The sequence below is a fragment of the Myxine glutinosa genome, chromosome 3 (genome assembly GCF_964187855.1).
Source record: "Myxine glutinosa chromosome 3, kmMyxGlut1.1, whole genome shotgun sequence".
Lineage (NCBI taxonomy): Eukaryota > Metazoa > Chordata > Myxini > Myxiniformes > Myxinidae > Myxine > Myxine glutinosa.
The window spans coordinates 178833778-178846497 of NC_136263.1; the positions used below are offsets into that span (position 1 = coordinate 178833778).

General features: G+C 45.1%; 1 protein-coding gene across 4 annotated transcripts in view; it reads right to left on the reverse strand.

Annotated features, from left to right (window-relative positions):
* The window catches only part of LOC137423021 (uncharacterized), a 37973-nt gene that overhangs the window by 20389 nt on the left and 4864 nt on the right, over positions 1–12720 (reverse strand). For all 4 annotated transcript variants that reach the window (XR_013622901.1, XM_068109789.2, XM_078774773.1 and 1 more), the window contains exon 2: positions 12418–12466. Coding sequence is in view for 3 of the 4 variants with exons in the window: in XM_068109789.2 (XP_067965890.2) it covers positions 12418–12466 (49 nt within the window). In the remaining variant the exon portion in view is untranslated. The remainder of the gene's footprint in view (positions 1–12417; positions 12467–12720) is intronic.

Below are 12720 nucleotides of genomic sequence, written 5' to 3' on the forward strand. Positions count from 1 at the left end.
ACACACACACACACACACACACACACACACACACACACACACACACACACACACACACACACACACACACACACACACACACACACACACACACACACACACACACACACACACACACACACACACACACACACACACACACACACACACACACACACACACACACCAAACTCCGTCTCCTGCTGTGCAGGGGACGGGCTATTAACAAAGCGTGACACTAATCACGTGACGTGACACTAACGGGCTATTAACACTAATAATATTAACAACAATAATAATATTAGCATCATTGGGCAATAATAATAACAAATGTATAATTGTCTCTCTCATGATGACTTGCTCAAGCATATATGGACTTGGCCCAAGCAATCAAGCATACATGGACTTGGTAAAATGCAAGCTAAAGCTCAAGCACTACGGCAGGCAGGTATGCTACAAGGCCATTAAGACCAATGAATAACGGGCCCAAAAGTTGTACAAAAATTTCACATTAAAAACTAGAGAGTTCATAGAACACCTTACCCCGCACAGTCTTGAGAAAAAAAAAGACCATATTATTATGAAGGGTCTGCAAGTGGCAAATCTGACGGGTCGAGATGACGTAAAATGCCATAATATCGTTGTGCAAATGATCCTTAGCGGCTAGTAAAACTCGTATAGTTCAGTTATCGCCTTAGACTAAACGTAACGTAACCAATTGTGAGGTTAGATATGCGTCACTATAACGAGTAGAGAGATGTTTGTTTTCCTTGCCCTACTGTTGTTCTATCCCACACATCGAACTTCTGGCTGTGTGTTTTCATGTTCTTTCCTCTGGTGTTTGTTTAAATGTTCTCCGTACAAAGCGCACACAAGAGCCTTGCAGCACAAAAAAACTGCATTGTGTGTCGAACCTGCATCTGCATTGAGAATGTACCGTATGTCGAATCCGCATTGTGAAAGCTGGCAATTAGCTTCACCATTGGGAGGCTTTTTGGCTGATCTCACATGATTAACAGTTAAGTGGCAGCTTTTGTGGAGAGAGAGGCATTAACACCACAGAGCTTTGAGGAGATCAGTAGGAGAGAGAGAGAGAGCTTTAAGGAGAACGGCCGTGTGTGCAGAGCTGAGAATGAGTATGCACAGCTGAGAATGAGTGTGCAGAGCTTTTAACGCAGGAGTGTGGAAAGCTGAAAATGCCGGACATCACTCTAGACAAGAGCTTTTGAGAATGGTGCGACAGAGCAGAGTTTTTCATCAAGTAACGCCTGATTGAGCAAGACCTGTTACTTCAGAAATCAGCTGCAGACTTGCGATCTATGCTTCATAGCTTTTGCACGGCTTTGACACCACCGGGTTTGAAAACGACCTCCCGACATAGTTGTGTATTTCCCTGTACTGTATTTGCCAAAGGAATGAAAGAGCTTGCCTGCAGAACAGAAGAATTGTTAACGAATTTGCCGTTCATCCGCTTGGATTGTTTTTAGAGCACATACTGAGTTATAAGGCTGCAAAGTTATAAGGCAGCCAGGAAGGCTGCAAAGAAAGAGGTAGCAAAGGCACAGGAGGCATGTAGGAAAATGTTCGGAGAACGCTTGGATTCGGAAGAGGGTCAGAAAGCAGTATTCAGGATTGCAAAGCAGATAGCGAAAGAGAGGTGTGATGTGATGGGGGTGAGTTGCTTGAAGGATGAAGTGGGACAAATCGTTGTCGACCCAGATGGAATTAAAGGAAGATGGAAAAGATATATGGAAATGCTGTTGAATACAGAGAATGAATGGGATGGCAACATAGAGAGTAACCCAGTTTTAGGACCGGCAGAGAAGATAACTGAGAAGGACGTTGAGGAAGCGATAAAAGCAATGAAGGGTAGAAAAGTGGGAGGGCCGACGGGAGTTGTGGGAGATATGTTGAAGGCAGCAGGAAGTTGGGGTGTGAAGAGAATGACAGAGATCTGTAATCTGGTGGTGAAAGAAGGCCGCATTCCAGTGGATTGGGAACTGAGTACCCTCGTTCCTCTATACAAGGGGAAAGGTGACCCTCTGGAGTGTGGCTCGTACCGAGCGATAAAGTTATTGGAGCATGGAATGAAGGTATTGGAAAGGGTGTTGGAGAGGAGGATAAGGAAGAAAGTGAAGATCGACGAAATGCAGTTTGGATTCATGCCAGGAAGAGGAACGACAGACGCGCTTTTCATTGTGAGGCAGTTGCAGGAGAAGTACATGGAGAAGAGGAAGAAGTTGTTTCTTGGGTTTGTTGATCTGGAGAAAGCATTCGATCGGGTTCCACGCAAAGTATTGACATGGGCATTGAGGAAGTTAGGAGTGGAGGAATGGTTGATCAGAGTAGTGATGGCAATGTACAAAAGAGCGTGCAGAGCTGTAAGGACGAAGGACGGGAACAGTGGTGAGTTTGAGGTGAAGGTGGGAGTGCATCAGGGGTCGGTACTAAGTCCACTACTATTTGTAGCTGTGATGGAGGTGCTGGCTCAGAACGTAAAGGAGGGTTTACCGTGGGAGTTGTTGTATGCAGATGATCTGGTGTTGATTGCGGAAAGTATGGATGGACTGAAGGAAAAGATGAACTTGTGGAAGGAATGTATGGAGACAAAAGGTCTGAAGGTGAATATCGGAAAGACGAAGGTGATGGCAAGTGGTAAAGCATGTGGTGAGGTGGAAAGAACTGGGAAGTGGCCCTGTGCTGTGTGTAGGAACGGTGTCGGAGTGAACTCCATTCAGTGTACAATGTGCGCTAAGTGGGTTCATCAAAAATGTAGTGGTCTGAGAGGGTCATTAACCAGTGTGGCAGCTACATTCAAATGTAAGGTGTGCACAGAGGGAGCTGCAGATGGAGGAAATGTTGAATTGGATCTTGGAGACGGCGTGAAGCTGGAAGGTGTGAAAACATTTTGCTACCTCGGAGACATGCTGAATGGAGAAGGTGGATCAGACTCGGCAACGGTTGCTCGAGTGAGATGTGCATGGAAGAAGTTTCGGGAATTGAGTGGCGTGCTGATGATGAGGGGAGTGTCGTTGAAGCTGAAGGGAAAGGTGTATGCTGCATGTGTGAGAAGTGTTATGATTTATGGGAGCGAGACATGGGTAATGAACGTAGAGCAGCAACGAAGGTTGGAAAGGGTGGAAATGCGAATTGTTCGATGGATGTGCGGAGTATCGTTGAGAGAGAGGAAGACAAATGATGAATTGCGAAAGATGATGGGAATAGAGCCTGTGATTGATGCTGTGAAGAGGAACAGGTTGAGATGGTTTGGTCATGTGTTGAGGAAGGATGAAAGTGACTGGTTGAGAAGAGTGATGGAAATGAATGTAGAAGGAAGTAGAAGACGGGGAAGACCGAGAAAGACTTGGCTAAAGATGGTGGAAGAAGAAATGCGGGCAAGGGGGTTAACAAGGAGAGATGCAGAAAATAGGGCAAAATGGAGAAGATTGTCATGGGGACCGCAAGGCTAACCCCCGCTCTAGCAGGGAAAATGGCCTTTAAAATGCATGTTGTTGTTGTTGTATACTGAGTAGCTGTTAATTAGCTTGTTAAATACATTGTTTATTTTGTGATTGCCCAATGATTACTTATTTTCTGCGATTCCTTCTGCCGTGCCATTTAAATTGTAAATAAATATACCTGGTCTCAGCGTTACATTCTGTTAGTGCTGGCTGTCTCGTTTGATCATTTAGGTCGGTTGTAGTGTAGTTCAAAACACCGGCTCAAACCAATTTCAGGCCCCGCATTGCTCGGCCGGATTGGAAAGGTCGCGAGCGCTTGTCAGCGCTTCCTTAGGTTCCTTCCCCAATCCCAATGAGTATCGTAATGTTGCAAACAGGCCCAATAACTTTCTCAGGGCTGTGGATTTAGCTGGCAGAGGCGGGCGTTTGGACATGACCAAACTGGGTAATTAGAACGGGCCATGGCTGTTCCAATATTTTGTCCAAGTACTGCTAAACAAAAAGGTTTTTAAAAGTGCTAAAAGGCGGTTTATTGCTCTACATTGTTCAAGAATACAATTTAATCTAAATTAAATAAAGGTTATTGAAATATATTTTTTGCAAGTTTTCCGCCATTGTGATGCAGCGTCTTTTACACTACCCATATTAACATGTTACATTAGTTATTCATGCCTGTTTTTTATGTCCTTTATAACACCCTTAAAAACAGTCAGTTTCATGTTTGGAATTATTTTAAATTCTGTTTGACTGGCAGGAAGGGACACAGGGTAAAAAAAAAACAAGACCGAAAGTCTAACAGCGGCGTGGCCAGGCTTGTTTGATACTTTAGTTGAAGAGGATAGTATGACCTGGGTGGGGATACCAGTTAGCAAATAATTTGAGTATTAAATTATTTTGGAGTACTCTAAGTCTCTGAGCTGTTTGTCACCATGGAAGTGAAGAGACTGCATTGAGGCACTGGTTTATTCTATATGTTTCGAGTCAACAATGAACCAACCATTCAACGCTTCAATCCAGTAACCTTGCAGTGACGAACACGGGATTTCAGTGTTTCAATTATATTTACTAAATTATTATAATTATAAACGTAATTATTATTATTATTATTATTACGAAAACAATACTACTTTATTAAGAAACCTGGGCGAATTTGTCCGAAGCGGCCTGAAGGTGAGGCATGAACTATGCAGGCATGAAGGCTAAGGCCGATACGTAATGTGTCATTCGAACACCCGTAACGTCTATACTTTCGATATTCGATGGTCATTTTAACAATCGGTTTGTTTGTGTTTCACACTGAATGAAAAAGATAAAGGTGTTAGGAGCATGGTGATTGTGATATATAATAATAATAATAACTAGAACTGCCACTTTAAAACTGCTGGCAGTAATGACCGGTTTACTCGCACCCACTTTGATACAACCCCACTTTTGATACAACCCCACTTTTGATACAACCCCACTTTTGATACAACCCCACTTTCATTGGACATGCTTTGACACAATCCCCTTGGATACAACCCCGACACACACATACACACACACACACACACATCCCCCCTACCCCTACCCACACCCACATCCCTCCCCCCAAATGCACACACCTCCAAACACACACACACACACACACACACACACACACACACACACCAACCCCCCCCCCCGCCTACACACACACACATCTCTCCACCCCCCCACACACACACACACACACACACACACACACACACACACACACACACACACACACACATCTCGTTTTTTCATTTCTGTTCCTCACAATTCTATCCCTGTCTTTCATTCACAGACACACACACACACACACACACACACACACACACACACACACACACACACACACACACACACACACACACACACCCCACCCCAACACACACACCCCTACACACACACACACACACACACACACACACACACACACACACACACACACACACACACACACCCCAACCCCCCCCACCCCCCAACATACACACATATCCACCCCCCCCCCCCCCACACACCCACACACACGCACATCCCCACACCCACACACACACACACATCCACACACACACGCACACATACCCCCACCCCCCCACCCCTAACACACACACACACACACACACACACACACACACACACACATGCACACACCAACCCCCCCCCCCCACACACACACACACACACATTCCCCCTACCCCACACCCACATACACACACATGCACACATACCCCCACCCCCACCCCCAACACACACACATACACATACACACACACGTATCCCCCCCACCCCTAACACACAAACACATGCACACATCCCCCCTCCCCCCACACATACACACACATCCAACCCCCCCTCCTCCACACGCACACCCCAACCCCCCCACCCCAACATGCACACATATCCATCCACCCCCCCCCCCCCCCACACACATACCCACAAACACATCCACACACATGCACATCCCCACATCCGCACACATGCACATCCACACACACACAAACACATCCCCACATGCATACACACACAAACACACACACACATACACAGACCGCCCCCCCCCCCCACACACACACACACACACACACACACACACACACACACACACACACCCTCCCCCCACCCCACACACCCACACAAACACACATACCCCCACCCCTAACACACACACACACACACACACACACACACACACACACACACACACACACATGCACCAACCCCCCCCCCCCCACCCCCCCCCCCCCCCACACACACACAGACACACACACACACACACACACACACACACACACACACACACATGAACCACCCCCCCCCCCCCCCCCCCCCCCCCACACACAGACACACACACACACACACACACACACACACATCCCTCCCCCCCCACCCCCCCCCACACCCACACCCACACACACATCCACACATGTCAATCCATGCACTGATTGCAGAAAAAGCCATTTTAAAAAGAAAATGAACCTGAAATTGCAGAGACAGAATTATTTATTTTATCTGAGAAGCCAAACGATTCTTCTTCTTCTTTAGTGGCCCAAAACTTTGTGTGAAATGCGATCGAGTTAAAAAAAAGTCAGAATTTGACCAAATCTGTTTCATTCGTTTGTTAATGTGCCTCACCTATTGACAAATCTGCAATTGGAATTTCATTTGAGGTTGAAATGACCGCGGGAGATCGTGTGATAGTGATCACGTCCTGGAAGGACATCTGCTTCTTCAGTAGCTCATCCCTTTGGGTGAAATGCGATCGAGTTAAAAAAGTCAGAATTTGACCAAATCTGTTTCATTCGTTTGTTAATATGCCTCACCTATTGACATATCTGCAATTGGAATTTCATTTGAGGTTGAAATGACCGCGGGAGATCGCGTTATCGTGATCACGTTCTGGCGGGACAAAACGGTGTGTTTCTTCTTCTTTCAACAATAAAGACTTATAGCTTCGAGACCGTACATCCAATCATTTTGAAATTTTGCACACTCTTTCCGATTGATGAGAGCTACATTGCATTAAAAATTCAAGTCGATCCATGCAGTGGTTCAAGAGTTACAAGCTTTTTAAAATTTAACTTCCATTATTTATTGCGGCCAAACCATGTGACTTATCAAAACGTCTCAAGTAACATTGAAACATCCCCCCATGAGGAACATTTGTGTAAAGTTTCCACTCGATATCTCCACAAATTATGGAGGTGATACCATTTCTAGTTTGAGCTTTAAAACGTCATAATTCTGAAACCATGTGTCGGATGAGGTCGTGCTCACTGACTTTTTTGTTCGTCATGGGTATGCGAATACGCATGCCAAGTTGTGGCTCGATCCGTTCAGCCGTTGCAGAGAAAAAGGGTTTTTTGTGTTTTTCACGAAAAACAAGATGGCGGCCGAACCATGTGACGTATGACTTCGAAATTTTTTGCAATCTGAGTTTTTTTTAACTAAGCATCTGGGGGAAAAATCCCATTTTCGGGGGAGAAAATTTTTTGTTTGACGAATTCTAACCTCTTAACGTTAGCATTTTTAATATACTCGGTACACATGTCTTTTGTTCCCATTGAAGAGTTATTTAGAATGAGCCATTCCTAAAATTTTTCCATTGAGCTGTTTCGGAGATACAGAGGGGAAAAGTTGAATTTGTTTTACAAGATGGCGCCCACACCACGTGACCTATGACGTCATAATTAGCATTAAAAAATTCTAGGAGCCGAGACGATCATTTGATGAAAATTTCCTGTTAATCCGACCAGGGGTTTCTGAGGACATTATTTATGAAGTTTTCAGAGGTGCAAAATCGGGCGGAAGAATAATAATAAGAAAAACTCTAGCAGTAATAATAAGTTACTCTCCATTTAATGGAGAGTAAACCTAATACATTTATTTTGTATAGCGCTTTTCAAGAAACCCAAAGACGCTTTGACATAGTACACAAAACAAAGACAAAAATACATAATTAAATAACCAAACAGAAAAGAAGGAGAAGGAGACGAGACATGTTCGACGATATGTCAATATGACAGGTTCGACGATATGTTCAGCATGAATGACATTGGAATCAAAATGGCGGCGTGTGGAGTGAGCCATCATACCGCCGCAATGACATCACATCACCCCTGTCATGTGACCAGATCCTTCGCTCTGATTGGTGTATGTTTGAGGGGACAATACATACATACATACATACGGACAGACAAACACTGTTGTAGACTGCTTTGCCCTATGGGCCACGCCGTAAAAAATATCTCACTCGTCTCTGCACATGCGCAATCTGGTCAAGGTACCGTAAAATTTTCCAAATTCAGAGCCAAAGTATTCCTAAACTGCAGGTTCGTGTTCCAATTTGTATTCAAAATACAACATTCAATTCAAAACAAGTTGTTCCTCGATTATAAACAGACGTTTGCTGACAGACAGACAAAGTGAACCAACTGCTTAACCCCGCTTTTCATTTCACATGAGCAGGGTAATTATTATCCTCGCTGGAGGAAAGGGTATTGCATTTGTGTCCGTTTTTTTTTGTCTGCCTGTATGTTTGTCCGCATATAACGTGAGTATACTTTTCTCTGCAACCGTGGGTCTGATTGACACCAAATTTTGATCAAATGAGTAACTCCCCCTATATATTTTTAATGATAATTATGACATCATAGGTCACATGGTACATGCCCCAACTTGGAAAAACCGAAAAACTTTGCACTCCCATATCTTCAAAACCACTCCATGGAAAAAAATTTGAAACATGGGGAAACAACATATATTCATGATGATGTCATCGGTGCCTTCGTTATGACGTCATAATGAGACAAGTAGAATGCCTCATACGATCAGTTTGAAATTTCGTGAGCACGATCGACACAAACATTGTCTGTGAGAATTAAATTTATGACATCATCGTTCACCTGGTTCGGAAGCCATATTGGATTGCACACACATATATGTCGTCAATAAACCTCCCAAACACAGCAGCTCCCAAACACAGCAGCTAATAAACACCACACAAAATACACCACACAAACATGTCCAGGGAACAAACAACAACAACAGGCATTTTAAGGCCATTTTCCCTGCTAGAGCGGGGGTTAGCCTTGCGGGCCCCATGACAATCTTCTCCATTTTGCCCTATTTTCTACATCTCTCCTTGTTAACCCCTTTGTCTGCATTTCTTCTTCGACAACCATCAGCCAAGTCTTTCCCGGTCTTCCCCGTCCTCTACTTCCATCCACATTCATTTCCATCACTCTTCTCACCCAGTCACTTTCATCCTTCCTCAACACATGACCAAACCATCTCAACCTGTTTCTCTTCACAGCATCCATTACAGGCTCTATTCCCATCATCTTTTGCAATTCATCATTTGTCTTCCTCTCTCTCAACGATACTCCACACATCCACCGAACCATCCACATTTCCACCCTTTCCAGCCTTCGTTTATGCTCTATGTTCATTACCCTTGTCTCGCTCCCATAAATCATAACACTTCTCACACATGCAGCATACACCTTTCCCTTCAGCTTCAACGACACTCCCCTCCTTGTCAGCACACCACTCAGTTCCCGAAACTTCTTCCATGCACATCTCACTCCAGCAACCGTCGCCGAGTCTGATCCACCTTCTCCATTCAGCATGTCTCCGAGGTAGCAAAATGTTTTCACACCTTCCAGCTTCACGCCGTCTCCAAGATCCAACTCAACATTTCCTCCATCTGCAGCTCCCTCTGTGCACACCTTGCACTTGAATGTAGCTGCCACACTGGTTAATAACCCTCTCAGACCACTACATTTTTGATGAACCCACAGCGCACATTGTACATTGAATGGAGTTCACTCCGACACCCTTCCTGCACACAGCACACGGCCACTTCCCAGTTCTTTCCACCTCACCACATGCTTTACCACTTGCCATCACCTTCATTTTGCCGATATTCACCTTCAGACCTTTTGTCTCCATACATTCCTTCGACTTGTTCATCTTCTCCTTCAGTCCATCCATACTCTCTGCAATCAACACCAGATCATCTGCATACAACTCCCACAGTAAACCCTCCTTTACGTTCCGAGCCAGCACCTCCATCACACTTAGTACCGACCCCTGATGCACTCCCGCCTTCACCTCAAACTCACCACTTTTCCTGTCCTTCGTCCTTACAGCTGTGCGCCCTCTCTCGTACATTGCCATCACTACTCTGATCAACCATTCCTCCACTCCCAACTTCCTAAATGCCCATGTCACTACTTCGCGTGGAACCCTATCGAATGCTTTCTCCAGATCAACAAACCCAACAAACAACTTCTTCCTCTTCTCCATGTACTTCTCCTGCAACTGCCTTACAATAAAAAGCGCATCTGTCATTGCTCTTCCTGGCATAAATCCAAACTGCATTTCATCGATCTTCACTTTCTTCCTTATCCTCTTCTCCAACATCCTTTCCAATACCTTAATTCCATGCTCCAATAAGTTAATCGCTCTATACGAGCCACAGTCAAGAGGGACACCTTTCCCCTTGTATGGAGGTACAAGGGTACTCAGTTCCCAATCCACTGGAATGCGGCCTTCTTAAACCACCCGAATACAGAATTACAGATCTCTGTTATTCTCTTCACACCCCAACTTCCCGCTGCCTTCAACATATCTCCCACAACTCCCGTCGGCCCTCCCGCTTTTCTACTCTTCATTGCTTTTATTGCTTCCTCAACTTCCTTCTCAGTTATCTTCTCTGCCGGTCCTAAAACTGAGTTCGTCTCTATGTTGCCATCCCATTCATTCTCTGCATTCAACAGCATTTCCATATATCTCTTCCATCTTCCTTTAATTCCATCTTGGTCAACAACGATTTGTCCCACTTCATCCTTCAAGCAACTCATCCACATCACATCACACCTCTCTTTCGCTATCTGCTTTGCAAACCTGAATACCGCTCTCTGACCCTTTTCCGAATCCAAGCGTTCTCCGAACATTTTCCAACATGCCTCCTGTGCCTTTGCTGCCTCTTTCTTTGCAGCCATCTTACTTTCATGCTCTGCCTCTTCTGCCCCCGTATCCTTCGCCTTCTGCCACTCCTTGAACTTCTTCCTCTTCTCATCAATCCTCTTTCCAACTTCATCATCCTACCACCATGTTTCCGAGTGCCTCGGTGGTCCTTTTGTCAATCCACATACCTCACCAACGGCTCCCAACAGACTATCTTTCATTGACATCCAACCACTTTCAAGCTCAATCACATCTCTTTTAGCCTCTCTTTTAATTCCTCCCTTACTGTCACCTCTTTCAACCTCCACACCTTCATTCTCAGTTGGTACTTCACCCGCCGAGCAATCCTCGCACCTTTCACCCTTATGTCGCAGACAACCAAGTGGTGCTGTGAAACAGCCTCCTCCCCCGGGATTACCTTTGTGTTCCGGAGGTGCCCCCTATCTCGCCTACGCACCATCAGGTAGTCAACGGTTGTCGTCGACCCACCTGAAGTGTATGTAACAAGCTTATTATCTGTTTTCTGGAACTGAGTATTACAAATCAACAAACCAGCTCCATCAGCAAACTCCAAAATCCTTTCACCTTCTCCATCCCTCACACCATATCCGTAACCCCCATGAACTTCCTCAAAACCGTCCATACTCCTTCCCACATGTCCATTTAGGTCTCCTCCTACCACAACAACTTCCTCATCTTTCACGTTTTCCATCAGCTTCTCAATTGCACACCAGAACGTGTCCTTCTCTTCATCGCTCCGACCGACCTGTGGAGCATATCCCGAGATGACGTTCACCAAGACCTTTCCAATCATCATTTTCACTATCATCAACCTTTCACTCACTCTCGTCACACTCACCACACTGTCTACAAACTCCTCAGAAAACAGGACACCAACACCATTCATGCCCTTCGGGCACCCTTGCCACACAAACTTGTATTTCTGTCCCTGCCTACTCTTCACCATTCTCACACCACTTCCCTTCCATCTCGTCTCTTGCACACAACATATGTCCACTCTTCTTCTGACCAATACTTCCACAACTTCTCCTGATCTCCCTGTCATTGTCCCTACATTCCATGTCCCAAACCTCAGAAACCGATCTCCACGTGGGGCATCAGACGTTTCGTCGTCATAAATGGAGCGATTTCCACCCTTGCTTCGATCGGGTTCCCCACCTTGAGTTTTGACGAGAGGGAGTGGCGAGTACCCATGAGGGTAGATTTTTGACGAGATGTCAAGCAATGTCCAGGCAAGGGTTTGAAATCTCCGATTGCTCTTTCTTGTTTCATATCTGTGAGTGGTGTCGAGTTACGACTTTTTGTTGCATTTACCCACCCTGTACAACTTATGGCCAGGGTCCCCAACATATGTACGGGTTTCAAAAACAAATGCCAGCAAGCAGGGTACAAGATCCATTCAAATCCACTCTGCCATGCAGTTCTGAAAGTGTTTTAAAATGCCTCATATGGTAGGTAAACTGACAGGGTGGGTGTTTACCTGCACAGCATCGTTCCAGCATGTTGGCCGATCCATTCAACCACAGAGTCTGTCCAGAGGGCAAAGGAACAGGTAATGGAAAAAAAAGTGCAGAAACCAAAAAAAAAAAAAGTGCAGGAACAAAAAAGAACACATTCATGATGGACTGAGGAGACTTTCAGTAGCTTGGTTACAGTTTGTGACTTACTTTTGTCCAAGACAAATTTTCATCTTGTTTACGTTAAATGGATACGCTAAACCATAACTAATACATCTGGTACTTTAATGATCCACTACATTCTGGCCCTTGCCCATTTTATATTT